The sequence below is a fragment of the Fragaria vesca genome, linkage group LG4 (assembly GCF_000184155.1).
Source record: "Fragaria vesca subsp. vesca linkage group LG4, FraVesHawaii_1.0, whole genome shotgun sequence".
Taxonomy (NCBI): domain Eukaryota; kingdom Viridiplantae; phylum Streptophyta; class Magnoliopsida; order Rosales; family Rosaceae; genus Fragaria; species Fragaria vesca.
Genome location: NC_020494.1, coordinates 18,835,293 through 18,862,740, shown reverse-complemented (window position 1 = coordinate 18,862,740; position 27,448 = coordinate 18,835,293). Strand labels below are relative to the sequence as shown.

Here is a 27,448-nt window from a genome sequence, read left to right as displayed (position 1 = left end):
CTCTCTCTCTCTCTCTCTCTCTCTCTCTCTCTCTCTCTCTCTCTCTCTCTCTCTCTCTCTCTCTCTCTCTCTCTCTCACACAGCAATAAAATGAGAAGCCCTTGACGTTGTCTATCTCTCTCTCATTTCCATTAGCCTTCTTTTGGGTTCTCTCTCTCTATCTCCCATAGCTGTAGAAATTTAATTCAGAGAGATACTCCTCCCCTTCTCTCTCCTTCTCTCTCTCTCTCCCTCTCCCTCTATCTATAAAAACAAGGGAGAGAGAAATAAAATACTCAATCAGAAACAGCAGAACCAAAACCATCTGCTTTGGTTGTTAAGGATTAAGGATTAAGGAAGAAGAAGAAGATGGGTTACTACTTGGTTGCTTTGGTTGTTCTTGTAGCAGTTGTGTCTGCCTCAGCCAAAACTCTACCAATCATGTCCTTTGATGAAGGATACAACAAGCTCTTTGGGGACGACAATCTGATGATTCTTAAGGACGGGAAATCCGTTCATCTTACGTTAGACGAACGGACAGGTCCGTTGTGTTTCAGTTGTGTTTTGTTTTGTTTTTTTTTGTTTTGGTTTATTGTTGTTCGTTTTGTTTTGGATGGGGTTTTTGACTATGGTTTTTTGTCTTTGTTTAATTGCAGGGTCTGGATTTGTTTCTCAAGACCTTTACATTCATGGGTTCTTCAGTGCCTCTATTAAGTTACCAACTGATTATACTGCCGGAGTTGTTGTCGCCTTTTATGTAAGTAGTCATGTTTTGATATTTACTTTGGTTTTTCACTTGCTCTATTCTTGGATGTATCGAATCACTAAGGTTGTTTTTGTTTTTGAATTTTTTTACTGCTCATTTGCATGTAAAGATTGATTCTTGTATCGAAGAACTGTTTGATTTCAGTTGTGAATTTGTTTCTGGAGTGGGTTTTTAACACTTCGGATCTAACTTTCGATTTGGCAATGCAAGTTTAGTACTTGTTTTTGAACCTTTACTCTTTAGTTTCTTCAAGTTAAACTACATTTTATGGCCCAAAGTTCAAATCTTCAACTACCAGTCTACCAGACCTAATTTACTATATTGAGTGTTCTTAATCCGGGCTTTAAAAGATGAGATGCTCATGTGTTTTCTGTTAACAGATGTCGAATTCTGACATGTTCCCCAAGAACCATGACGAAATCGATTTCGAGTTTCTGGGGAATATAAGAGGGAAAGAGTGGAGGGTTCAGACCAACGTTTATGGCAATGGAAGCACTGAAACTGGGAGAGAAGAGAGATACAATCTCTGGTTTGATCCTTCTGAGGATTACCACCAGTACAGTATTCTCTGGACTGACTCTCAAATCATGTAAGCATCAATCGAAACCCACCACTCCACATTTGGTTTGGTCTGTTAAATCCCACTGCGCCATATTTGGTTTACTCTTTTACATTATATGCATCAGCTTTTTGTAAGGCAATGTTGTTTGCCAATTCTCACTAATAATGTAAGATTTTGGAGTCTGAAGTTTACTGTTTTTGGGGTTTAAAGTAGAGGCTTTTTCTCAAAAGATAAAAATTTCCCGTGTGATGTAAGATTCTGAAGTCTGGAGTGCACTATTTCTGGATGTGATAGCTCTGTTGTAGGGTAGAAGACTAGAAGCCATAGAGCTATGTCTTCTTCTTTTTGGAGAACACAGAACATAATTCGCCTGTTTTTTTCCCTTTACAAGAGTCCCCGGTTTCATCAAAACCAGTAGTTCTCTGTCCACATGTCTAGAATTGTGTATATCCTGTTTGGTATGCTAGTAAAGAAAACCAGAAGTTGAGAACTCTGATTTGAATGGTAGATTCTCAAGTTTAACTACTGATAAAGCACTAGCACTAAAATTTTCTGCAATTCAATTCAAAATGTTGTTCTTAGTCGTTTCTTGACTTTCATTAGAAAATAAAGAAATGGAGTTGATAAAGTCGTCACTTTTATTTGTTGAAGTTCTCCATCAGATTTCATGTATTCTTTAATTCTAAATTTTAACTATGTACTTGTTTCAATGTTGTCTCTAAATGCAGATTCTATGTTGACAATATTCCCATTAGAGTGGTTAAGAAATCAGAGTCGATGGGTGGTGATTATCCCTCGAAGCCAATGTCATTGTATGCTACAATATGGGATGGATCTGGTTGGGCTACCGATGGAGGCAAATACAGAGTCAACTACAAGTATGCACCATTCAGGGCCGAGTTCTCTGACCTTGTTCTGCATGGCTGTGCAGTTGATCCAATTGAACAGGTATCAAAGAAATGTGATAAAACCCAAGGTTCTGAATATATCCCTACCGGTGTTACCCGCCTACAAAGAATGAGAATGGAGAGTTTCAGGAAGAGGCAGATGACATACTCCTATTGCTACGACAGAATAAGATACAAGGTAGCTCCACCAGAGTGTGTGATCACTCCCCAAGAAGCTGAAAGACTCCGTGTGTTTGACCCGGTTACATTCGGGCATGGACACCGTCGTCAACGAAAACATCACCACAGGAGCAGCAGCAGAGCAAGCGTAGCAGACACTTCTTCTGTTTGAGAACGAGAGGGAGGGATGAAGCATTCAATTTCTCATATGAGCACCATTGGCATTCATCAACTTTTGTGTATAGAGAGGGAGGGGAGGAAAAAAAAAAAAGAGCATAGATTTTATTGTGGGTGAATAGAGTTTCTATATGGTTGCAGGGTATGTATATAGTTCATACCTTTATTAGTTCCCAGGTTTATCATTCATGCTTGTCTTTTTGGTTTTATAAATGGAATCCAGTGGTGGGTTTATGTACTTAGACACATCATTGGTTCAATAAATTTTAGCATATGGAAGTTTACTAGGCTTGGATTCTCTATTTGTCTGTTTGCATTATTATTTTACTGGAATTATTATCATGGAGCATCTTTCATCTTAACCTATGCCTAATATTTATCCAAGTTAAATGTTTTCACTTTATCAGTGATTCATTGTCTGTTTGCTATGTTATAAATAAAGTCAGACTGGTGTCATATACTTTGTCAATAGCTAATTGGAATCCAATGACAATTTAGATGTGACAAGTAATGGAAATGGTTCAGCAAATGACAGTGATTTTATGTTGGACTGGAATTGCTTTCCCTTCACACTTGTACAGTTTTACAGTGAATGCAGAAGCAGTAGCAGCAGTAGCTGGTTAGGTTGGATTCATTCATTCACTCATAAAGGCTGTCAAACTTTGCATCCGTGACTTTGAACAAAGACTAGGAGGAGTTCTTAACCCAATTGCAATACTTTTTATCAGTTTTATTTTTGGTGAAATAAACAAATTTGAATTATCTGTCACATATATCATATTTTCTATGGAAATTTTTCTATATGATTATCACATTGCTATGCTTTGGACCACAAGAGATGAGCTCCTTGCCAATAATTTTTGAGTGGTCTCATGTAATCATCATGTGGTATGTGGTTAACTAACCCTTTCTCTTAAACACTAGCACTAGGAAAACAGGAAAACAAGCCCAAAGTTGGTGAGGTGATGAGAGATGGTTAAAGAGAGCGTCTCAATAATGAAGGGTGTGTTTCTCCTTTTTCCAAAAATTGAGATACTCCATGGAAAGAAAGGCTACACTTTGCCACAACTCAACTAAGCAAGATAGGTTCACATTTTCCCTATCCATTCAATGCATGTATGAGCCCAACTGCGAACACTCTTTTTCTTTGCATCTTTGGAGGACTCTTCGACCAAAATCCGAAAAATGTGTTGACATTTTCTCCATCACTAGGGGAAGATGTAAATTACATATATATCTTCACTGTTGTTTTGTTTTGCACCGATGAATCTTCATCTTAGGGGATGATTGATCATAATTTTTTTAGTTAACAACTGACTAGGTGAACATATTTACCTTCGACATTTGAAACCGAAATACTTTTAGACCTTGTGTTGAACTACTTCAGAACCTCAAGAGTGAAGACCTCTAGTAGCCTTTCAATGTTTTAATATCACCTTGGCCCAATCAAATGCAGTGCATATTGCTCTGCTTTAGGCATTTGTATAATCCAAGACCGAGTTTGGCACAGGGCGTTCAGAACTGTGAGAGCTCTTCAGCCAGAGTCACACTATGAGAGTATACATTAAGCAAATTTTAATGTCGTCTTTGCAATCCTATAAGAAGAAATGTTGATTAATATGAATAAAATAGAGAATGGTCAAGATTCTGAGACAAAAAAACCTTCAGAACCGACCCAAAAACTCAAGAACCGACCATTTTGGCTGACTTTGTTGGTGCGCATGTTTGCATCTGACACAGCTAATATTGTCTGTAGCATCATGCACTAGCAATACATACGTTAAGAAGCAATTATAGAATCTTATCTAACTTCGTTTTTATAATACGAGTTGCTGCAATTTTGTACATTTCATTACTCAGAAATGTTCCAGTTTTATAATGTTGCTCGTTTCCGACTTCTTTTATTTACAGAGCTAAGTCAGCCCTAATGCAGCTGTTAACAACCAACTGTTCTAGCCTAGGTTCTGATCGAGAACAGCTGCGGCCGCAAATTTTGATAATTACATTATGGATTGCTTTGGACTGCTGAGCATGTTATTATTGAGCATTGACATTTAGGATTGCCTGAGCCAGAAGGTTCACTCGTACCAAAAGTTAATCTACCTTTCCTAGACATAGAGGGATCATAGTGTTTATGAAATTAGGCTGAATGGTTTAGTTTGGAAGTACTAACTATAACAATTACTGTCATTAATTCATCGAAAAACAATTACTGTCATTAGGACGTCATGGAAGGACTGATAATAGAAATGAAAGACTATGTGATCTGATACCAGATAAGGATTGATAATTTAGTTGAAATACTGTGATCCGATACAAGAGAAGGATTGATAATGGAGTTTAAATACTGTGATCCAATACAAGAGACTTGACAAGATACATTACACTACACTCTGTGTAGACAAACCATGCCTATAACTAATTTTCAGATTCTGATTCACTCTTCTCAATCAATTTTACAAAGTTCCCAACAATGGTCCTGCCTTCTGAAGTTATGATACTCTCAGGATGGAACTGAACCCCCTGCAATTTTGAATTCAATCGGTTATACCAATAACACTACATTAAGCTTATAGTGCAGATTTTATGAACCAAACAACACAGTATTTTGTCATTCTACAAAATAGAATGGAAAAGGGACGCCAATCTCTTACCTGAAGGTACTTATACTTTTTATGACGAGCAGCCATTATTAGTCCATCCTCTGTCCATGCTGTAATCTCCAGTTCATCACTAGGAAAACTATCCTTTTCTATCACAAGGCTGTGATATCTACCAGCAGTGAAAGGACTAAAAAGACAAGAAAACAAAATCGTTAATATCATTAATTGAGAGCCCATGTAATGCAGTGTGTTTAATACGTTTTTGTCAAAACTTTCTAATAATCACAAATTGGTGACTAATGGAAACTGGTTCATCTTGATCAATAAAATGCCAAACTGAGTTGGGTTGTTTAACAGGAAAATATTTTGGACATTGAATTCCAAACACTTGCATACGTCATCTTCTTTAGCAACAAACCGATCCCCAAATATGAAACCAGTAAAAGCATAAATAAGCTTACAGAGAAAAAGTAAGACCTCAGATTCTTTAAAACATATGTAAATAAACCAACTTACTTTGATAGTCCAGCAAATAAGCTGTCTTTCTCTTTCTCATTATAATAAACTGGAGAGCTCTTCCCATGCACGACACCATAAGGAGAACGAACGATCTTCCCTGCAACACCACAAAGATTACTATCAAGGAAATATAAAACCAAGAATTCAACCAAAGTTTATGCCTTCAATTGCCAATTTTACGAGACATGAAAAAATCATCTTAGAAGATCTAGGTAATAACATGTTCGAATTCATAAACTGACTTAAGACTTACCTCCAAAAGCCTCCCCAATGCACTGCAGACCCATACACACACCAAATAAAGGGACAATGGGTCCCAACTCCAACACAGTTTGCAATGATATTCCAGAATCTTGGGGTGTGCCTACAAAAGGGAGATTCCATGTGTTAAAAACTACAACGGTTACAAGTTTCTCATTTATTTCGGTTTTCAAGCATCTATAAAAGGGAAATATCAGCGGAACTAACCTGGTCCTGGGGAAATCAAAACTCCTCTAGGATTTTTCCTGTAAGAATCGGAAAGAAGTTATGATATTTCATAAATCAGACACTTAAGGAAAGATACATGTCCATTCATATTTGGTTGCACACACATCACATTATGTGATGAATTGGCAAACAATGATTAGGCAGAATAGAGCTTCTTACTTTTTCAGTTCTTCCACTGTTAGTTCATCATTGCGATAAACTTCAAACAGACATCCGAGCTCTCCCATATACTTCATATCAAAAGTAATATGTTAGTAACAGTGTAACACACCTTCTTGACTTGTAAGAACAATCAATTAATGTAACGACAGAAAATATATAAAATTGTTACAGAAAAGTACTCGAAACACATACATACATGTAAGTATATTAAGTCGTTATAACATCAGTTAATGTAACGACACAGAACAATCAATGTGCACAATAACATACACATGCCTCATAGAAAGAAGATGAATGCCCTACATATCTCGTAACGACAGAAAATAATCAATGATTAAAATACAAAGTGAAGATAAAATGTCTGAGACGAGGAATGATACTTGTCGAAGTATCCAGCTTTATATGAGATATGTATCAAAGATCGTACATTATTAAATCTCACATAAAGCTTGCTTGATGCTTCGACGAGTATCACTCCTCATTTCATACAGTTTATCTACATTTTGCATGTATCATCAACTCAAAAAAATCCAACAACAAAAAAGTTCGAATTAGTACACTATTTTCACCTCTGTCCAGCTTGAACTATTCCTTGAATGAAGTACATCAACTTTTTACTAAAACATCCTCATTACAGATGAAGACCAAGGAAACATCCCTCATTTTTACCTATATCTAATGTTGCAGTTCCAGATCTGATACAAAACTCGATGGTATACCTCGAATTTTCATAATTCACTACATAAATGACATATGAAGCACACAATTCCATAAAAGATCAAATATTTATCACTGTAAACCTACATGCAAGCATCAAAACCCAACCATGCCTAATCAAATTCAACATTATCAAAAAGAAAACCAGAAACAAACCTGACAGAGATTGTAGGTGAAGCTGTCATAGTTATCGATGACAATAATGGGACTGTTGGCCCTCTTCTCAGAAACTGAAGTCTTCACAATGGCTTCATTGACATGCAATGAGCCATTCACCTTGAACCCATCATGCAGTTTGATGCCGGTTTGGATTTCTGCAGAGAAAGATAAGATCTTTGAGTCAAAATCAAAATCAACGAATTCAAAACCAAATTGAAAACCATGAGTTGGAGACATACTTGGGTTTGAGGAGGGCAGAGAGATCAGTGTGGGACGAGGGTTTTGAAGGGGTTTCGGTGACAAAAGGAGCAGGTGGGATTGTTTTGAAGAAAGGTGAGCTGACAAGGAAGCCATGGAAGCAAGATAGTATGTGGGGTCTCTGTTTAGTCCGAACTGTATTGAGGTTTAGAGAACAGAAGGGCGACGTTTGATTTATATTAAAAAAATTTATACGCACGATGTGTATTTATACGACACAATGTTAACCGTTTATAAATCATAACAATTAATATGTTTGACTATTATATTTCTATATTATTTTCTCTAATCTTGATTATCCATATATGATGTATGTATGTGAAAATACACGCCGTGTACTGAAGATACTCTCGATTTATATGTCTTCAAGTCTTTTGGTCAAAGAAGTTTAATTTTGTATGAACAAAAATAAAAAAATGGATTGGCTTTATTAAAAAGAAAATTATAATGATGTATTGCTTTTCTTCTATTTTTATTTTTAGGATTTGATTATTTTCCTTCTATGGTCAAGTTTCTTCTAATTTTCAAGCCAAGTTATTTTCATGCTCTGGCAGCATTGGAAAGTGTGTCTCTTCATGCTTGTCGTGCTTTTGTGGAGACTATAGTGCTACTTGGAGTGAAATTATATGCCTCGATGATATTGGTCATATACAATAAGCGGTCATAGTTGGTGTTATCGTCTCAAGAATTGTACATTTTTCATAATTTTCAGCCTACACATTAGAGTTTTCTTGGATGCTTAATGTGTTTCCATGAAAGAAACGAAAGATAGGACTTACAGCTCGAAATAAGTCAAAGATTGAGCAGTGATTCTTGGAGGTTGAAGTCGGCGTTGATAGTTCCAGATGATTTTAAGGTTGAGAAAAGAAGATATACTTCAACTTATGCTAATGATGCTAAACATGTCTTCAATGTGGCTGATAAGAAGTTCAATAGTGCCAATAAAGGAGGATACAACCAGAGTTATTAAGCAAATCACATACGTGTAGAGAAAAGGTCGTGATCATGTCGTGATCATCGAAGGGGAGTTCGTTTAATATTTACCTATAAGTGTGTATATTTTCAATCCATCAATGACCGCTAGCTAGCATGCAACAACATAAGTGACCGTACTATTTAATTCTATAATATAGAATAGAATAGTAGTCGCCTAAGACTTGAGTTGCTATACAACTAGTATACTAAGAATTAAACAATAAAATTACATCAGATGCTTAAGCTAAATAACCTGTTGTCTACATCTTTCGTTTGCCCTTGAAGTTACAGCTATTTCCAGTATCAATTATTGAAGAAGAGTTTATTTAATATCTACAAAATTATCCATATATACACTTTTATCTCATTAATTGGCACTAGCAAGCCTACAACAATATATTAAGTAATCGTACTATTTAATTCTTTGTAACGAGATAATAGTTGTCTAAGAATTCAATTGGTGTACAACTTACATCACTAGGCCGATATCACAAGGTCTAACCTCACTATCACTAGTTCGATCCAACTGACATATAACCGGTTTCCTCTTAGAGCATCTCTAATGTAGATGTCTTTTGACACATCACAAGTTCAACGACTTTTTTTGACATATTTGGTTCCTCCAACCCATATGTCAATTTTGACATGAGACCTACATGGCAAAATACATTTCCTCTCACATGTCATGATGTTAAATTTGACACCCCTCTCAACAAGAACCCGACTTCGGTGACAAGGGTTTGTCACCTTAAGGTGACCACAACCAATGAACATGGGACAACATGGGACATGTGTCCATTTTAAAAGGTTTGGCTACAATTTAAGGACATAATAGGCAAAAGACATTTCCTCTCACATGTCATGATGTCAAATTTGACACCCCTCTCAACAAGAACCCAACTTCGGTGACAATGGTTTGTCACCTTAAGGTGACCATAACCAATGAACATGGGACATGCGTCCATTTTAAAAGGTTTGGCTACAATTTAATGACATAATAGGCAAAAGACATTTCCTCTCACATGTCATGATGTCAAATTTGACACCCCTCTCAACAAGAACCCAACTTCGGTGACAAGGGTTTGTCACCTTAAGGTGACCACAACCAATGAACACGGGACATATGTCCATTTTAAAAGGTTTGGTTACAATTTAAGGACATAATATGAAGGTTTTGGATATTTGAGATGTTTGTTTATGATTATTGTTGACACTTGTCAATCTCTCACGGGTGTTTGTCACCCAAAAGTGACCATAGCTGGTCACCCAGGTTATTTCCTCTCAACAACGTCAATTCACTATTTATCAAGTGATTAGAAGAATTTGACACAAAAAATTTAGACATATTGGTTCGGGCAAAATGTCACTTTTTAAGCAACATATCAATTTTGCCATGTCACATGTCAAATTCAAATTTGACACAATCCAAACAAAATCTTCATTGAAGATGCTCTTAGACACTTTAGGCTCCAATGTGATCGGTGGTGTAGCTGCATTAAGGTCCATACTAGACTTTGCCGAGAAGGCACAACTCACTTGGTGCCACTCCAAACTAAATTCAATGAGTACAAGGCAATAGTGGTGCCTATCCACAACTCTCACAATTATGTGTCATGTGCCACATATAACTCATCTTTCAAATATTCGTAATAAACTAACTTTCAGCAATGGTCAACCCTTTCATCTAAATAAATCCGCCTCTCCAAGAGGACATGCTTCGAGATGCTTAAAGTGAATCTTCATTGCTCATTTCACAAATTCATTTTAGTCCGGTTATAATCAAAATATCGTTCAGGAAGGTTACAAAATATTTGCAAATTTACCAATTCCTCATACAATGACAAGATATCGGTTATGATAACCCACATACGAACATGATAAGGAAACATACAAGTTTCTCACCATCTAAAATTAGTTTAGGAACAAAATAGTTGTTGTTGTTGTTTTTTTTTTGTAATAGAGGAACAAAATAGTTGTTTACAAAAGTAACAAAACCCAGAGTAGATATAGTCCCTAGGTATCACTCTGATGACTCTGGGTTACAGAAATCGAGCTAGTTTATCCCAATAAGCGCCAAATCCAAAACGCTCAGCTACTGGGCCTCCTCAGGTTACATTTTAGCAACAACAAAACCCTGGACTCAAAAAACCCTAATTTACAAAAAGACACAAACACCCCCCAATTGAAGAATATGCCATCTCTGGTCCCCTTCCCTCACCTTAAGCTAGAGAGAGAGTGAGAGTGTGAGAAGGGTTTCACAGCCACCATTTAAGACCCCCCATAACAACACCAAATGCGTGCTCCATAAGCCAGACTTTCTTCACCTTACACCCCCAAAATTCACTTCACACGCTCACAGCACTACCCTCGTCCCAAACCCTAGATCTTACACACTCTTATATAGAAACCCCAGCCCTATTCTCTACGCCACTTCATAGACTTTCACACCCCAACAAAGAAAAAAAAGGGTTCATGAATTCACAAGCAGACTCTCCCTTTTTGATCTTCACTTTCAATCCCCACAAACCCCATTTCTTCCAGATCTGACTGACACCCTAAACCCACCAAAGCTCCCACCTTTAACCCCAATTCAGCTTCAAATCCCACAATTTCGCACGATCGGTGCGGAATTTTAACAAATTAAGCCGTACCCATTTCAGGTCTTGCATCGTTTCATAGAAATTCGCAGTCTTTGTTATCATAAATGCGGTAAAATCGAAGAAAGTTTGAGTCTTTAAGCTGGTTCCTGCTAGATTATGGGTTTAGTTTTCTGGGTTTAGTTTGGTAGGATCTGCTTGAGTTTAGAACATAGAAGAACATAGAAGTTTTCGGGTTTTTCGGGTTTAGGAGATATAGTGAGGGAATGATTAATTGTTGCTGTTAGGGAATTTTGTGTAGTGGGTTTTCTAATGACAATGCCATCAGGGAATGTGGTTTTATCGGACAAAATGCAGTATCCTAGTGTCGCCGGAGCCGCTGTATCTGGCGGAGAGATCCACCAGCAGCCGCGGCAGTGGTTCCCGGATGAACGTGACGGGTTCATTTCGTGGCTGCGGGGTGAGTTTGCGGCGGCCAATGCGATTATTGACTCGCTGTGCCACCATTTGCGGGCGGTGGGAGAGCCGAGTGAGTATGACATGGTGATCGGGTGTGTTCAGCAGAGGAGGTGCAATTGGACACCGGTGCTTCATATGCAGCAGTACTTTTCGGTGGCGGAGGTGATATATGCACTGCAGCAGGTTGCGTGGAGGAGGCAGCAGAGGTACTATGAGCCTGTGAAAATGGGGAACAAGGACTATAAGAGGTCAAATTCTGGTGTGGGGTTTAAGCCGAGAAATGAGCCTGTCAAGGAGTGGCATACTGCTAGTGTAGAGTATCGTAGTTATGATGGGAGTGGCTTGGAGAAAGTTGGGAGTGAGATGAGGGAGGAAGTCAAGCCTGGTGGAGAGGCTGGGAAAGTGGATGATAAGGGTTCAGCGGCGGGTGCAGTGACGAAAGGTGAGATTTTGGGATTAATGAGTTGTGACTTGATGCTCATATATATATGTTTACTGTATGCTTGTTTGATGGTAATGAAGTCAAAACATTAGAGCTTAATAATAACAGTACTGTTGTTTAGGAAGCTGAGTTTTTTTGCAAGTTAGGAACTTTGTCAAGTTAAGAAGTTTTTAACATGTATAAAATTTATAACATGTGCCCTGATAAGGGAAGAGTAGCGCTATGAAAATGGGCAATTTGGGACTAGGAAAGCTATGAGAATAATCCACTGTTCTGAATGAAGTCTGCCTTCACAGAGGGTAAATGTGTTATGTTGAAAGTTGTACAAGTGTAGAAGCCCATCTCTTGGTATCTCAATGTGTCCTGGTCTTTACTTCAAAATGAGATTATTATATAAAAGTCTAAAGGAGATTAACCTACTATAAACGACTATCACCTGTTGAAGTTCATGCATGCATACACACTGTCTGCACATATTTTGTGCACTGCATCTTTGATTCCGAGTTGTAGAGATTAAGAAAGATGTTTATTTATTGCATAACTGCTAAATTCTTTATGGTTCCTCTGGCAGGTGTTCTCACAAAACCTCATGAATATATCAGCTCAAGGAGTTCAGCAAATTCTCAAGGGACGATATCTGGAAACTCAGAATCTGAAGACGCGGTCGTAAATGAAGGCTGCACATCAAGTATTAAAGGTTATACACCTTGCAATTTTTGATTTTGTTCTCATAGTATGTGCTTTACATGATCTATCATGGTTTGGATGTCAATTCATCATCTCGGATATGTGAATTTTGTTTTCAGAGAATGAATCAAATTCTATCCAGATTCAGAATGAGAAGCAGAACCTTTCCCTCATTCCAAAAACTTTTGTTGGCAACGAGACATTTGATGGAAAAACGGTAGTTTCTTCATTCTATACCATCTTTCTAACTTCAAGTTGGTTCAGAATCGGTGGAACTTGTTTGGGGGATGCTAATAATTTTCTTTTGATTAGGTCAATGTGGTTGATGGACTGAAATTGTACGAAGAGTTCCTTGGTGACACTGAAGTCTCAAAACTATTTTCTTTGGTAAATGATCTGAGGACTACAGGAAGAAGGGGACAACTTCAAGGCAAGTTTACATATCCATTTGGTGTATAAATAAACCACAGATAGGCAAAATGGTATCTAGTGATAATCATCTGTGTGAATGTCATGAACTTACTAAGTGTCTCAAAAGGTCTTGAATCTCATTCCATCCACTTTATAATGTCTGTCTAACTTGAAGTCGGTTCAGAGTCACTAGATTTTTTGGGGAAAAACATTTGATATTTTTCTATTTAGGTTGAGCTGTTAGAATCAACGTTATCATCATCATTACATGCTATTCTATTTTTTAATCTTTTCGTCTTACTTTTTATGTTAGTTCCTGTCTGTATGTTTGTCATTTACCTTGTATTTATGTAGCTTTCTACCGTTATAGGTAGTTTATGCTGAATATCATACTGCAGACCACCTAAATCTCACTCTGATTAGTCAAAACTTCATACTTCCATATATTACGATTCCCTTTTCTTGTCGAAGTTTGCAGTGGCTATAAAGAAGTATCTGCCTTTCAATTTTAATAGCATATTATATAATTTAGTGCGCTTTTTTCCTTAATTATATTATTTCTTAAAAATTCCACTATACCTTTTCTATCCGAATCTAGAAGATTTTGGTCCTTTTTCGATTGAAACCTTTTAAGTAAAGAAAAAGAAAGAGAAAAATAAGAGAAGTAGCAGTTATGCCATCATAAATATTTATTTACTTTTTGCCGTTACATTTTTTTTTTTTGGCACTTCTGGTTCCTGGTCTCTGTTATCTATCTGAGGCACATCAAGTTAGGGTATGGTGTTACAGTCTAACAAAGTTTGGTAATTTTTGTTTCTGTTGAACTCTTAGAAGAGTTGTTTCTGGCTTTTGAATGCTTCAATACATTTGAGAAAATTTTACTGTTACATGTAAAATATTTTTAGTAATGTTGGAACTGTATTTTTGTGATAAACAGGTCAAACATATGTGTTATCAAAGAGGCCCATGAAGGGACATGGAAGAGAGATGATTCAATTGGGAATCCCTATTGCAGATGGTCCACAAGAAGATGAAATATCTGCAGGAATCTCCAAAGGCATGTTCCAATTTGAATTGCTCTTTGACAGAAAAGTTGGACTTTTATTTTAAAACCTCAGTTTATTTACATTCCCTGTATAATTTTTTTTTTTTTTTTGTGTTATAAATGAAATCTGTAGATCGGAGGATGGAAGCCATTCCCTCCTTGCTGCAGGATGTTATCGATCGCCTTATTGGGACGCAAGTTTTGACAGATAAGCCAGACTCATGTATCATTGATTTCTTCAATGAGGTTAGTATTGTACATTTCCATTTGAATATTAAGTGCTCCATTTGTTTAGAGATCAAAATTTTGTGACGATTGTTTAGGGTGATCATTCTCATCCTCACATGTGGCCACCGTGGTTTGGAAGACCTGTTAGTGTCTTGTTCCTCACCGAATGTGACCTGACTTTTGGGAAAGTATTAGGAATGGATCATCCTGGGGATTACCGAGGGGCTCTCAGACTTTCTCTTACACCTGGGTACTTTTTCTGACTCATATCTTCTGATAATTACCTCTCCCCCCCTCTCAACATGCAGGATTACTGTTTTATGCAATACGCTTGTGTTTTAGAAAAACAGGGGAATGATGTTAAGGTTATGTTTTAGCTCACTTGATGCCTTGGAATTCTTCTAGCTTTTTGTAGAAGATGGGAACCGCATAAAGTAATGATTACAGTAGTCATTACATCAGAATGTATAGTGGCATATTACCTTGTTGCTTTTCTTTCTGTAAGGTTTTGAGTGCATAATTCAAGATCAAAAGACATAGTTAAGCCTGAAATAGTTTCATCATTTAATCTGGTGGGCTCAAATGGGTTCACTCCATTAAAGCTGGAGGAACATGTTAACTGTAGTCAATATTACATCAATAATTTATATGGCTATACACATTACGTTATCCTGTCTCGTAGACTTAGAAGTTTGTTTTAGATCTACTGTTATTAATTTTTCATTTTGTTCATGAAACTGCAGGTCTCTTCTTTTGCTGCAAGGAAAATCAGCAGACTATGCAAAACATGCAATTCCTTCCATCCGAAAGCAACGTATACTTGTCACTTTTACAAAGTCTCAACCAAGAAAATCCTTTCCAACTGATGGTCAGCGTCTTCCTTCACCTGGTCCCAGCCAGTCGCCTTACTGGAGTCCACCACCAGGTAGATCTCCAAATCACATCCGCCATCCTGCTGGTCCCAAGCACTATGCAGCAGTACCAACAACTGGTGTGTTGCCTGCACCACCTAATCGTCCCCAACTTCCACCTGCAAATGGCATCCAGCCTTTGTTTGTGGCTGCCCCAGTTGGACCAGCCATGCCTTTCCCTGCTCCAGTTGTCATCCCACCGGGTTCGCCTGGATGGGTAGCAGCTCCTCGGCACCCTCCACCTCGGATGCCTCTCCCCGGAACTGGAGTTTTCCTTCCTCCCCCAGGTTCAGGTAGCTCATCAGCTCCTCCTCAACAGTTTCCAAGTACTGCAACAGAAATGAACCCCTCTGTTGAGACTGCTTCAACAGAGAAAGACAATGGGACTGCAAAATCAAGTCATGCAATTGCTTCTCCTAAAGCAAAGTTGGATGTGAAAGCTCAAAGGCAAGACTGCAATGGAAGTGTGGATGGAACTGGCAGTGGAAGAGGAACAGTGAAGCAAGAGCAACAGCAGAACTCTAACAATGCGGCGGCAAACAACCAGGCTGGAGCGGTTTAGGACCAGAGCGAGAGTAACAAGAGAGAGAGAGAGAGAGAGAGAGAGAGGGTAGGCTGCAAACTGCAATGAGTTGAAAGCAAATGTAAAGAGCGGCAAGATTCAGGACTTAAAGATCATACTAGCAAGAGGAACAGGCGGAAAAAAGGAAACTTTTGAGTTCTCTTTGGATTTCCCTTGTCCTCTGTTCTTTCTTTTTTGTTGTCTTGTTATATCAAACTATATTACTAGGTTCAAAGCACATTCTAAAATCACCATCTTTTGGCTCGTCTATCTTGTTCGGAAATTTTGATGTTTCTTTGCCTTCGATATGCCAACCATGTCATGCACTTCAACACACAGATTTAACCCTCAATCTATGACCACAATCGTCGAATATGAATAGCAGGCTCCAAGTTTTAACAGTGGTTTTCCATTAAAACACACAACAGGTTCGACAATGGCCCATGCTGTCTATAAATTGTAAACTCAAAGTAAGACGGCAGTATGTTAAACACACAACACTCGGCATAACAAAATATAGACAGAACTAACGTGTTGGCTCTGTGACCGAAATGACATACCCAGAAGATGAAGAACATCCTCGGCTTCTTCTCCACAACTTCCTTTCTGCTCAGGAATGCAAGGAACTGGAATTTATACACAAAAGCAATTGCACTGTGGGTTACAGACCCAATGTGTTCTCAACCACACTTTCACATCTCATTGCCACCAATTGTGCTCATCTCATCATGCCCTTCGTCCCCATCAGAGGTAAAAGTGAAACAGACCCACTAGGCCACTGCTTGGTTTCTTTTCTCAATTTGGTTTCTTTCTGATTGTTTATGGTATTTCACTGACAGAGAGGTTGAAGGAGAAGGTAGAGGAATTCTTTGGCTGCGAGTATGAACTCTTTATTGAATTCACCGGTTTGATCAGGTAATCTCTCTGTTTCAAGAATCTTAAGAAAAGAATTGAACTTGAATACATTGTTGTTAAGCAGATTGTTTGTGTTTATGTTTCTAAATGAGTTGTTGATGCTAAAGAAAGTAATTTTCGGGACTGCAAATACATCTGAACTGTCTCTTCAAATTGGTATCTTTGAGTTACTTATAGTCATCTTTCCAACAACATTCTGTGATGATACCGATTTTCGTCGCATGTCAGCTGGACTAGAGGAGCAAGCATTGGTTGGCATAGTGATGACAACAGGGACTATCTCAAACAGCGCGACTTTGCGGTGCGTATATAACTTTGTTACAGTTGCATCTGATTGTAATGTTTTATCTAGTTTTCCAGCTGATACTTTTCATTCTATGTTTGTAAAAGGCAGTTTGTTATTTGAACAATTACGGGGATGATTTCAAAGGCGGACTTTTTCACTTCCAGATTGGAGATCTAGCAACTATTGTTCCATCAAGTGGGGTAAGTGTAACTTCATGGATGTAGTGTATTTTCAATTGCCATACCGTCCTGTTTGTTTCCAATTTGAATGAGAACTCATGAACTGCTGCATTTTTATCAGGATGTTGTGATATACACAGCTGACAACCGCAACATTCATGCTGTTAATGAGGTAGATTCAAGTCACTCTTTCTTGCTTATGCGTCTTAGTTGTTCTCCCATTATGAAGTGAACGATTTGATCTTCTTCTATTTTGATTGAACTAAACCTGCTGGCCTTCCATCATGTTTGGTGAATAGTTGGGGAAGTTACTTGTTCTGTTTTGTCTTGTTTTGTGGTCCTGAGTGCAAAACTTGCAGTCTGGGATGACCGTAAAACATTTTCTTAAAATACTAACAGGGTCTGTGAAATGCTTCTGATGCTAAAATGACTTGACAGGTTATTGATGGGGAAAGACTCACAATGGCATTATGGTTCAGTCGTGATGCTGCCCATGATGAAGATGCTAAACTAATCTCCCTTCTCTCACAGACTCCATTACGCAATAATGGTCCCGAATTATTGCTACCTTTGCCAGCATCAAGTAATATGTACTGGTTTTCACCAGAACATGCTTCGTCCTATGAGTTTGGATTTGATATATGCTGTGCAAGACTGCATGTTCTTGGATATGATGTAGTTTACTCTGAAGAGAAGATCTCCTGTTCAAATGTTTCTGAGTTACTGATTGAGAGATTGCGATTAGCAAGAGCAGATGAGTTGTTTGACTATGAGTTCCTCAACATCTTGCATGCACTTCAGGTACTGACCCTACTGTAAACAATTCCAGTTAACTGCATGGTCTGTCGATGTTTAGGATAAAAGATAAACAATTCCAATTAACGTGCTTTGCTCATCATATGCAACAGGTAGTGCAATTCTACTGTTGGAAAGCTTCTGATCTGAAATCTACTGAAGTCGAAAATATTATTAAGGTGGTACCCTTATTGCCATCACAAAGGGAGAAATCTCTCTGCCTCAAATCTATATCTCTGAAGGATCTTCATCTAGCAGAGTCTATATTTTCTGCTGAGAGTGCAAAACACTGTTATTGGGCCCATCTTACAGTTGCAGTCGCTATGTGGGGAGATTATGCACACAGGCTACATAAAGAACTGGTAATGTGCTTACCTCACTGGAAAACACATCAATCTATATTTCAAGTATCATTTGATGATAAGTAATATATTGATACTGGAGAACTAAATCCCCACTTATTTAGTAGTTTATGATAACTCATTCAAGTTTCAACTTGATGAGTTGTTCAACTTTCGCTTAATACATCAGAGCTTTTCTACCAAGCATAGATTTCCTATGCATAACTGAGTCCTCTTTGGATTTGCTCCAATTGTGCAAAACATTGCCAGAGACATCGTAAAATTGTATATCAGCAGTGGTTTTATTTATTTTTGCTGATAAAAAACCTTGGCCGTCGTAGTACAGCTTCAATTCTTTCGGATCCCAGGGCTTTATATCACCTCTCCATGCCTTGGATCCACCTCCACTGGTAAAAAACTCAATTTCACTGCAGTAACAAACAAACCCAAATCAAATGGTGTAATTTACAGAAGATATAGTTTGATATGAGAACTATATGTACAGATTTACCTGTCAGGATCACTGATGTGCTGCAAGCAATGATCATGTCCATTTATATAAAAATCTATCTTGTTTGCCTAAATAGAGCGAAAGAAGAAAGCAAACATTATAGTAGTAGGACCTAAGTTGCAAATTTTTTTAAGTAATTGAACATCTGTGTTGATCAAATTAGGATTACCTTGAGGATTGGGAGAAGGTGGGTTACAAGATCAGTTGTATTACCATGATGTCCGGCACTTCTAATTGTATGGTGACCGACCACAATTTTCCATTTTGCAGAGGAATTTTTCAGTGTTGCATCCAGATCCTGTGTTACATGAGAGCGTATTCAGCGCACCCGGGTGCACCGCGCACCCGGGTGCGCTGTATAATTTTCAGTGTTACATATATCCCAAAAGAACAATAATGTATTAGTTGGAAACTTAAAAGAAAACATGTATTAGTGTTCATACCTTCAGGAGTTTTGAGAGGTAATCCTCTCGAGGAAGGACACCTCTCCAGTCATAGACATGCTCCTTTGGATTTGTGAAGTAGTCATCTACAAATGGGGTTGTGTCCACGAAGAAAAACTCTGCCACTTCTGCATAATAGGTGGGACTAATTAATCCACTATCGAGACCAATTTGATCAATGTGAAATATTTAAACTCTAAATATGTATGTTGTTGTGATTAGTGAGTAGTATTACTAGTATGTATAATGAACAATGGCCTCCAGCAAAACCATCTACCATCAGCTTTTACTTGTGCTAAAGCATCACCCCCTATAGTCATGGTTGCCCAAAACACTGCATGCCATGTCATGATTTCCTGACTTGAACAACAAGATTAAGATTGAATTTTGATAATAGAAATGGTGTGGTTAAGTTAATTAGTGTATGTTACCAACGAGCCAAGGTATCTTTAAGCTTGGGGCAGTGTATATGTTGGTAAACGACTCATTGAAGGCTGGATCATTCGGTCCTGTCAAGCCATCATCGTAGAAATTGTCACCGGTGGAGATGACAAAGTTGGCTTTTGATTTCTCTCCGATTATTCCCATCTACACAGATTTGCAAGCTAGTTCAGACTAACTACCTAACTCGTTGAAATTGGTTAAAGTAAAATTATTGAACCGGACCTGTTCAGCGACTTTAGATTGGTTAAAAAGTGCCCGTCTTCCCCAATCTCCTACGACCAAGAAACTCAAAGTTCCATTTGCATTTGCTTGCTGTTGAAAACGTTGAATCTCATCAGCTTTAAAAGCCAAACAAAGTGAGAGGCAAGCCGTGAGGATCAAGAACTGATGAAATGAGAAGCGCTGCTGCATGGTTCTGTTGATATTAGAAGAGTACAAAGAAGTCATGAGGTTGATCGATTGAGTTTGCTGAATATATAACTCTGCAGCATTAGGTGGTTACAGAACCATGAGTAAACTTTCATTTATCAAAAGCAAAAAACAATCTGAGCAGATCTTCTAGAATCTAATTTGCATGAACTGCACTTATTGAACCACCTTTCCTTTTTCCTTTTCAGATTTCCTCCTAATCTACTATCAATTTTACTCTTCAATGTTTCATGCAACATTTGCTGAAAAGTAATACACTACTGCTGAATTGTAATCCATAAGTAGATTTGTAATCCATAAGTAATACACTATAAGGATACACATCAAATCTTTAGTTGATGAAAATTCATAATTTGATGAAAAAAAAGCTATCCCTACTTATTCATATAATGATGTTGCCTAGCACAGTAATGTGCTTTTCCTTTATATACTCCTTCTTTTAAGCATAGATAAACTTTCTATGCGTGACTGAGTCTAGGTCCTTGGATTTGCTCCAATTGTGCAAAACATTGCCAGAGACATCGTAAAATTGTATATCAGCAGTGGTTTTATTTATTTTTGCTGATAAAAAACCTTGGCCGTCGTAGTACAGCTTCAATTCTTTCGGATCCCAGGGCTTTATATCACCTCTCCATGCCTTGGAGCCACCTCCACTGGTAAAAAACTCAATTTTACTGCAGTAACATACAACCAAACCCATATCAAACTGTGTAACTTACAAACGATATAGTTTGACATGAGAATTATACAGATTTACCTGTCAGGATCACTGATGTGCTGCAAGCAATGGTCATGTCCGTTCATATAAAAATCTATATTGTTTGCCTAAACAAAGTGAAAGAACAAGGAAAACAGTGAAATTAGTAGTTAGATTATTAAGACGTACATAAGGTAATGGAGTATTTGATTGATCTAGGGGTTACCTTAAGGACTGGAAGAAGTTTGGTTACAAGCTCAACAGTGTTACCATGATGTCCTGCGCTTCTAATTGTATGGTGACCGATCACAATTTTCCATTTTGCAGAGGAATTTTTCAGTGCATTATCCAGGTCCTGTATTATATGCCCCAAATTAAGCATGCAATTTGTTGAAAAGATCAACAATTCAAGATATTTACTATTACTCACTTACCTTCAAGACATTTGAAAGGTAATTCTCTCGAGGAAGCACACCTCTCCAGTCATAGACATGCTCCTTTGGATCTGTGAAGTAGTCATCTACGAATGGCGTCGTGTCGACAGAGAAAATTTCCAGGAAATCTGCTAGGAAACAGGACAAATTAAGATGGTGTAGATATACAATTTGACTTATGTAGTCTACTTATCAAGAATGAGTATTTTGAAAAATAACCGGTCGATTAGAGAGTTCCGATCACCTGCATAACCGATATGGAATGATCTATAGCAAAACCATCTACTGTCAATTCCTTTGAGGACTGGATTCAGTTGTGCTAGAACGTCACCACGATAGTCATGGTTACCTAATACTGCATGGAATCGTTAACCATGCAATTTAATGATGTTTTACTGGTGAGCTAAATAGAATACGCATGGTTATATGATCATATTAGTTAGTTAGTACTGGATGTACAAATTACCATTGAACCAATATGGTTTCTGTAAGCTTTGGGCATTGTATATGTTGGAGAATGATTCTTTAAAAGCCGGATCATCTACGCCTTTCAAACCATCTTCGTAGAAATTGTCACCGGTGGAGAAGACAATGTCTATGTTTTCTTTGTTCGCAACTAATCCCATCTACAATAACATATGCACAATAGTAAGCTCAGACTTATTGAAAGGAAGCATTAAGGAAGTAGGTGAAGGTTCAAGTTAGTTATAAATTAAATCACCATCAATCAAGTACTGCAGATATGAACAAATAACCTATTTAGCTAGTCAAAACCAACCAGTCCCAAAGCAGGCGAGGTATGGTTGGTGGGGATGCATGCATGAGAGTAGAGTTTGATTTTGGATGGTAGCATTAAGGATATGATCGATCATTTGGTGGTTGTTAAACGATGGATTGCATCTATATCTATCTATATGTATAGAACCATAGAGATAAACTAATTAAGATATCCTAATAGCTAGGTACAATTTTACAAATTAAAATCATCATATATATAATTGTAAGCTGAAGAAATGATCGAAGCTAGTGCGGTTAAAATGATATCTGGGTAGCAATGCAAGCAGGTAGAACCTGGGCTGCAACTTGAGATTGATTGTAGAGTCCTCGTCTGCCCCAGTCTCCAACAACGAAGAATTTCAGAGAGTCTTCGACGTTTGTTTGCAGTTGAAACCGTTGAAACTCAGCTTTAGCAACCAAACAAAGGGAGAAGCAGGCCGTGAGGATCATGAACTGACGTCGGAAGGAGAAAACCTGCATGGTTTTGTTGGAATCTGAAGTTTGATGGAGTTTGCTGAAGGCCTATATATACTGCTTGCTCAGTACCTAGCCTAGCCGGTTAAAGAATTATAATCAAGTAAAGCTTCATTTATTAATAAAATCCATACAAAATCACATCAAATCAGATTTTCTAGACTTTGAATCTGCGTCTCTAATTCACCTTCTTCTTTTGTCCCTTAATAGGCATTAATATTCCCTTTTTTTTTTCCGCCTATCACTCTATTTTATTAATAAAAGAAAAAAGAAAAAAAATAAGAGGGATCAAAACCAAAACCTCCCGAAATAAATGACAGACATTAATATTACCATTCTCAACTCAGATTAGTTACTTAATTAGGAGGGGAATTTTTTTTTTTTGGGGTACTATACCTATTTGTCCGCCTGTTGTTGCTCCATATAAGGTAAAGACTGTACATACATATATACCATATCAACAGTAAATATAATTATCATATCTGGTCACTGCTTCTCTTTTTTTTTCTTTTTGAGTGACCAGTGAGTTGGTCACTGCTTCTCTATTAATAGAGACCTCGAAGATAAAACTCCATCGATTAATTAACCTGGTTGAGTGTGTACCAAAATTTTTATTAATACACACAACCCTTACACTAATATTAGGATTTTCCCCATGCTTGCCTGAATCACATTCATGAATCATCTTATTCTATCCAAACCTACTTTTTAATTTGGTGATGATCGATATAGTATCTCATCGTTCAAAAATAACAAATTAGTACCTGGTTTATTCATAGTTTCATACCATAACATGTATATGAACCGAAATAATTAGCATTGACCGGAACCATGGAAATGGAATCAGAAATAATTAGATACAATGCTCGCTTGCTTGAGCTCCATGATCTCTACATATACATGGCAGTAGAGTAAAGCTGGTCCTTTGATGTGCCCCATTTGTGCAACACATTACCAAAAACATCATAGAATGCAATATCTACTTGGCTTGGAGTGACTTGCACTGACATGAAACCCTGTCCGTCGTGATACAGCTTTATTTCACTTTGATCATACGGCATTACAACTCCTCTCCATGCCTTGGATCCACCACCACTCGTTAGAAACTGAATCGGGCTGCAACAAGAAATGTTCCAAATTAATTCCACACATAAATCATTTTGTATAGTTTAACTAATAACAATCAAATGAAGTATAGTATATATACCTGTTGGGAGTAGTAATGTGTTGCAAGCAATGGTCATGCCCATTGATGTAAAGATCAACATTGTTGGCTTCAAGAATTGGAAGAAGCCGTGACACAAGCTCTTTAGTATCACCATGTATTCCAGCGCTTCTAATTCCATGGTGACCCACTACAATCTTCCACTTCGCATTCGATTCTTTGAGAGCTGAATCCACGTTCTGTAACAAATTAACCCAGAACATATATACTCAGTTTCAACTAGTGCCTCCATCAGTACAAATTCTTTCACTAAGCTAGCTAGATGTGCTAATTTGAGTACTAGAAAGTTACTGCTGCATGTAGTTACGTACCCTGAGAATATTGGAGAGGTACCCATTTCTGGGTAATATGCCACTCCAGTCGTAGACATGGTCCTCTGGGTCAGTGAAGTATTTGTCTGCAAAGGGAGTTGTGTCCACGAAGAAGAACTCTACAATTTCTGCACCCCGAGATACATAGAAAAATCATTAACAAGACTAATTAAAGAGATTCTAGTTATCTGTTTAGTATAGCACTAGTTGCCTAATTTGATTATAATTGTGGATTTATACCTGCATCAACTATGAAGGATCTCATGCAAAGCCATCTGCTATCCAACCCATTCAGGACCGGACTCAGTTGTGCTTCAACATTACCCCTGTAATCATGGTTACCAAGAACTGCGCGTGATACAATTAGAAACGATAATTAGATTAATTAACGTCCATGTCCATATGAGGTGCACTGATTACAATTTTGTTTAATCACAAAGGATTTGGGATACGCGCGCGGATATATACCATTGTACCATTGCTTTTGCAAGCTAGGAGCTGTGTAGATTTTGGAAAACGACTCTTCAAAAGCCGGATCGTCGACGCCCGTCAATCCATCATCGTAAAAGTTATCGCCGGTGGATATTACAAAATCGATATCCAACTTCTCTCCAACTATTCCCATCTACATACAAATTTACATTTGTGCAGGGAATTAGTATTACCTAATTAAATTCATTAGTGAGATATAGTTAAAACTTGAAAAAGCCAAAAGGCAATATAGTGGAAAACTCGATTGTTGCTTTTAGAATGGTGCAATGATTGCAATCCAGCAAAGCTGCTTTGATGAGGAAATAGATAGGTAACTGATTGAGAATGACATAATAATTTCGTTATGAAATTAAAGTGTGAATGTTTTTTTTTGACTCATTTTTTGGTCACGTATTTATATTTTCGTTGTTCAGTTTTTAGAACTTAATGTATATATCATTTATGTCAAGTTTTATTTAATTTGATGATCGTTTAAACTTTCACAATCGCAATTTATACGAACAGTTTTGATTAGACAAATTTTAATCTGTTTATACATTTTACACAATTCAGCAGCTTAATCGTTACTAAATTGGATGAAACTTGTATGTATATATAACCATGAATCCATGATCCATATATATCCAGCGGTGGCAGCTGGGTCCTGAATTACAACCACCAAATTATGGTGGGTCATTCCGGCCAATCTGATCAAATGTCTCTCACAATATGTGTCGGAAGTTTATTGTTTTTTTTTTTTTTAAGAGCAGTAGATGAATTATTATTGAAGCTTGCTGCTAATAATAGTGCTTCATTATTTGGACGTTAGCCAATGAAGAATTAGCTAAGAGTACGTAGTCGTGAACAGGGGCGGAGCTGTGCTCTGGCCCGAAGGGGTCTGAACCCTCTTGGTTTTTGAAAAGTTTAGGTGCTTAATTAGCTAATTATATCATTAAACCCCACTTAAATTTTCTACCTATTAATTAATCTTGAATGACAAATCAATTATATTAAAAAATGTATCTATAAATTGATTGGTCTTTATGTCTTACCAATTGAAATTGTTATTGTTAAGATAATTAATTTCTTTTAATTAGTAAACAGGAAAATTAATGAATTTACCAAAACAAAAAATGTGAAGTATTAAGTGATGTGTAAATTACTATTTTCTTCATTCGTACACTTTTAATGTTGCACGAGTTTATGAGATGTATACAATAAAATTTTGTTTCATTTAAAGATGATCAAATTAAACATTGAGTCAGATAACTTTTTACAAAATTTTAATATACACTTATGTTATAATGTTTGGACCCCCCAAAGTTCAAATTTTGTCTCCGCCACTGGTCGTGAAGCGTTAATAATATCACTATCTTAGAATTAATATAAGGAATCTGTATGGAATTATTCCTCTAAAGAAAAAGAAAAAGAAACTAATCAAAACAAAAGAAAAAGAATAAAGGAGATGTGATCATGTGATACTGTTATCGACTCACTGGCATGGGGAATAGTGGGGTTGGATTCAAATACTGGGTTGGAGAAAGAAAAGCTCGAAAACGAGAAGCATATATATAGATTTTGAGTGCATATATATACTGAAAGATTGATCAAACACTTACGTAGCTAACTAGGTAAGCTGGAAAGGTACCTGATGAGCAACTCGGGATTGATTATAATTTCCTCTTCTTCCCCAGTCTCCAATAACCAAGAAGCTCAGAGATCCGTCGGCTTTCGCGGAAGCGTGATGCAGCCGTCGTAGCTCATGATCTGCATCTGCTGCACTGCAGCAGCTTACAAGTACAAGAAACACAGCAGAGAAGAACAGAAGGCTTACGTTCATGGTGGACTTGTTTCCCATAGCTAGCTAGCTAAGACAGGAACAAGCAACTTTAGGAGGGGAAGATAGGAATGATGCAGAGAAAGAAGCTTGGTTAGCTCTGAAGCGAAGGAAGCAAGGCAACCTCTGTATATATCGAGGTGGACTGCACAATAATGAGAGACTAGCACGAGGTATGTGAGGCTCACACATCACATTTACGCTTGATTATGCACAAGTGGACAAACAGTCTCCACATCTTTGTGTATAAAGAAAATTAAGCCCACTGCTCCATCATGGACAAGCCTTACATATCTTGCCACACATGCTAAAACACATCGTATACGTTTTGTATTGTGTGTTGTTTATGAATGTCATTATGTATAATTTACCATGGATAATCTTAATTAAGCCTAGCTAGCTAGCTTGCTGTAATTCTTACGTAAACATTGAATGGAAAGTTCATCCGAATAACTAATATCGTCTAACAGCAAAATGACAAGTAGACAATCATACTAATGTGTGAAAAGACGATCAAGGGAGGCCGGCATGGGTCATGCAACACAATTTTAAAGAGTTAAAAGACAGATAGGCTGACATCCACAATATATGGAGCATGGAATCCTTCTGCTTTTGAGTTCCCATCATCCACAATGTTCATATCCTGATATCCATATATACTTGATACTTAATCTGTCAAAATCAAAAAAACAAAATATATGAACTTATAAATATACAGATACCATTTGCTCACATGCATGCAGGATATGGTTTATGATTGATATCTAAAATCTTTGTATTCTAATAATTCTTGTTTTGCATAGCTAGCGTTTAATATCATATATACAAGCATGCACTCGATCAATTGTGAATTGTTATCAAAGATTTCGTGAATGTGATATCGAGTTTCTCCCAAATGATGATCCATATGATATATGCCTTAACGTTTTTCACAAGGGATTCACTTTTTAGAGAAGTTTATGGGGGTCTTGCGGTTTCTCTTAGCTTAGGTAGCACATTGTTTTGAACCAAAAACAAAAGAATCATACGATTGAACAATATAATTTAGTCGTTAAACAATGTTCATACAGTTCAGCGATTATTGGTGTCATTATCTTAGCTTTG

General features: G+C 37.4%; 6 protein-coding genes and 1 pseudogene across 7 annotated transcripts; 3 read left to right on the top strand and 4 right to left on the bottom strand.

Annotated features, from left to right (window-relative positions):
• Nucleotides 1-71: 71 nt before the first annotated feature.
• On the top strand, nt 72-2,910 carry LOC101309724 (probable xyloglucan endotransglucosylase/hydrolase protein 28-like). 2 transcript variants are annotated; one of them, XM_004297353.1, is made up of 4 exons: nt 72-535; nt 636-736; nt 1,126-1,334; nt 2,036-2,910. In XM_004297353.1, the coding sequence occupies exons 1-4, from the start codon at nt 349-351 to the stop codon at nt 2,544-2,546; spliced, it is 1,008 nt and encodes a 335-aa protein (XP_004297401.1). In that variant the 5' UTR covers nt 72-348; the 3' UTR covers nt 2,547-2,910. The 2 variants fall into 2 exon arrangements, with proteins under 2 accessions (XP_004297401.1, XP_004297402.1); XM_004297354.1 differs by having other exon boundaries at nt 98-520.
• A 1,896-nt stretch (nt 2,911-4,806) lies between these two features.
• LOC101309440 (anthranilate synthase component II-like) lies at nt 4,807-7,639 on the bottom strand. The gene is made up of 8 exons (XM_004297352.1): nt 7,440-7,639; nt 7,198-7,355; nt 6,322-6,392; nt 6,142-6,179; nt 5,927-6,037; nt 5,671-5,770; nt 5,206-5,341; nt 4,807-5,074 (listed from the first exon to the last, which is right to left on the bottom strand). The coding sequence occupies exons 1-8, from the start codon at nt 7,552-7,554 to the stop codon at nt 4,970-4,972; spliced, it is 834 nt and encodes a 277-aa protein (XP_004297400.1). The 5' UTR covers nt 7,555-7,639; the 3' UTR covers nt 4,807-4,969.
• A 3,218-nt stretch (nt 7,640-10,857) lies between these two features.
• LOC101309147 lies at nt 10,858-15,828 on the top strand. The gene is made up of 8 exons (XM_004297351.1): nt 10,858-11,931; nt 12,503-12,628; nt 12,738-12,835; nt 12,931-13,048; nt 13,967-14,086; nt 14,208-14,320; nt 14,398-14,552; nt 15,046-15,828. The coding sequence occupies exons 1-8, from the start codon at nt 11,343-11,345 to the stop codon at nt 15,773-15,775; spliced, it is 2,049 nt and encodes a 682-aa protein (XP_004297399.1). The 5' UTR covers nt 10,858-11,342; the 3' UTR covers nt 15,776-15,828.
• Nucleotides 15,829-16,269: 441 nt separating this feature from the next.
• LOC101298601 lies at nt 16,270-18,378 on the top strand. Its single transcript, XM_004298439.1, has 7 exons — nt 16,270-16,525; nt 16,615-16,690; nt 16,919-16,991; nt 17,081-17,176; nt 17,277-17,327; nt 17,594-17,956; nt 18,064-18,378. The coding sequence occupies exons 1-7, from the start codon at nt 16,327-16,329 to the stop codon at nt 18,376-18,378; spliced, it is 1,173 nt and encodes a 390-aa protein (XP_004298487.1). The 5' UTR covers nt 16,270-16,326.
• Nucleotides 18,379-18,469: 91 nt separating this feature from the next.
• LOC101298312 lies at nt 18,470-20,100 on the bottom strand (annotated as a pseudogene).
• A 263-nt stretch (nt 20,101-20,363) lies between these two features.
• Nucleotides 20,364-22,658, bottom strand: LOC101308861 (purple acid phosphatase 8-like). Its single transcript, XM_004297350.1, has 7 exons — nt 22,321-22,658; nt 21,716-21,875; nt 21,494-21,604; nt 21,250-21,377; nt 21,042-21,170; nt 20,876-20,943; nt 20,364-20,792 (listed from the first exon to the last, which is right to left on the bottom strand). Exons 1-7 carry the CDS (start codon nt 22,504-22,506, stop codon nt 20,558-20,560), a joined length of 1,017 nt encoding a protein of 338 aa, XP_004297398.1. The 5' UTR covers nt 22,507-22,658; the 3' UTR covers nt 20,364-20,557.
• A 586-nt stretch (nt 22,659-23,244) lies between these two features.
• LOC101308566 (purple acid phosphatase 3-like) lies at nt 23,245-26,604 on the bottom strand. The gene is made up of 6 exons (XM_004297349.1): nt 26,156-26,604; nt 24,505-24,661; nt 24,277-24,384; nt 24,037-24,164; nt 23,708-23,904; nt 23,245-23,616 (listed from the first exon to the last, which is right to left on the bottom strand). The coding sequence occupies exons 1-6, from the start codon at nt 26,363-26,365 to the stop codon at nt 23,391-23,393; spliced, it is 1,026 nt and encodes a 341-aa protein (XP_004297397.1). The 5' UTR covers nt 26,366-26,604; the 3' UTR covers nt 23,245-23,390.
• Nucleotides 26,605-27,448: the final 844 nt, after the last annotated feature.

Excerpts from the sequence above, each read along its gene's own strand:
- LOC101308861 (XM_004297350.1), bottom strand. The coding sequence starts at position 22,506 with ATGCAGGTTTTCTCCTTCCGACGTCAGTTCATGATCCTCACGGCCTGC. Across the intron at positions 21,171-21,249 it reads ACCTTTCAAATGTCTTGAAG|GACCTGGATAATGCACTGAA; the intron begins GTAAGTGAGTAA and ends CATATAATACAG. Across the intron at positions 20,944-21,041 it reads AACTTCTTCCAGTCCTTAAG|GCAAACAATATAGATTTTTA; the intron begins GTAACCCCTAGA and ends CACTTTGTTTAG.
- LOC101298601 (XM_004298439.1), top strand. The coding sequence starts at position 16,327 with ATGACATACCCAGAAGATGAAGAACATCCTCGGCTTCTTCTCCACAAC. Across the intron at positions 16,992-17,080 it reads TCAAACAGCGCGACTTTGCG|GCAGTTTGTTATTTGAACAA; the intron begins GTGCGTATATAA and ends TGTTTGTAAAAG. Across the intron at positions 17,328-17,593 it reads ACATTCATGCTGTTAATGAG|GTTATTGATGGGGAAAGACT; the intron begins GTAGATTCAAGT and ends ATGACTTGACAG.
- LOC101309724 (XM_004297353.1), top strand. The coding sequence starts at position 349 with ATGGGTTACTACTTGGTTGCTTTGGTTGTTCTTGTAGCAGTTGTGTCT. Across the intron at positions 737-1,125 it reads GAGTTGTTGTCGCCTTTTAT|ATGTCGAATTCTGACATGTT; the intron begins GTAAGTAGTCAT and ends TTCTGTTAACAG. Across the intron at positions 1,335-2,035 it reads TGGACTGACTCTCAAATCAT|ATTCTATGTTGACAATATTC; the intron begins GTAAGCATCAAT and ends CTCTAAATGCAG.
- LOC101309147 (XM_004297351.1), top strand. The coding sequence starts at position 11,343 with ATGACAATGCCATCAGGGAATGTGGTTTTATCGGACAAAATGCAGTAT. Across the intron at positions 12,629-12,737 it reads CTGCACATCAAGTATTAAAG|AGAATGAATCAAATTCTATC; the intron begins GTTATACACCTT and ends TTTTGTTTTCAG. Across the intron at positions 14,553-15,045 it reads AGACTTTCTCTTACACCTGG|GTCTCTTCTTTTGCTGCAAG; the intron begins GTACTTTTTCTG and ends ATGAAACTGCAG.
- LOC101308566 (XM_004297349.1), bottom strand. The coding sequence starts at position 26,365 with ATGGGAAACAAGTCCACCATGAACGTAAGCCTTCTGTTCTTCTCTGCT. Across the intron at positions 24,662-26,155 it reads AATCCCGAGTTGCTCATCAG|ATGGGAATAGTTGGAGAGAA; the intron begins GTACCTTTCCAG and ends ATTTGTATGTAG. Across the intron at positions 24,165-24,276 it reads ATCCTTCATAGTTGATGCAG|AAATTGTAGAGTTCTTCTTC; the intron begins GTATAAATCCAC and ends CTCGGGGTGCAG.
- LOC101309440 (XM_004297352.1), bottom strand. The coding sequence starts at position 7,554 with ATGGCTTCCTTGTCAGCTCACCTTTCTTCAAAACAATCCCACCTGCTC. Across the intron at positions 7,356-7,439 it reads TCTGCCCTCCTCAAACCCAA|AAATCCAAACCGGCATCAAA; the intron begins GTATGTCTCCAA and ends CTTTCTCTGCAG. Across the intron at positions 6,038-6,141 it reads TTTGATTTCCCCAGGACCAG|GCACACCCCAAGATTCTGGA; the intron begins GTTAGTTCCGCT and ends TCCCTTTTGTAG.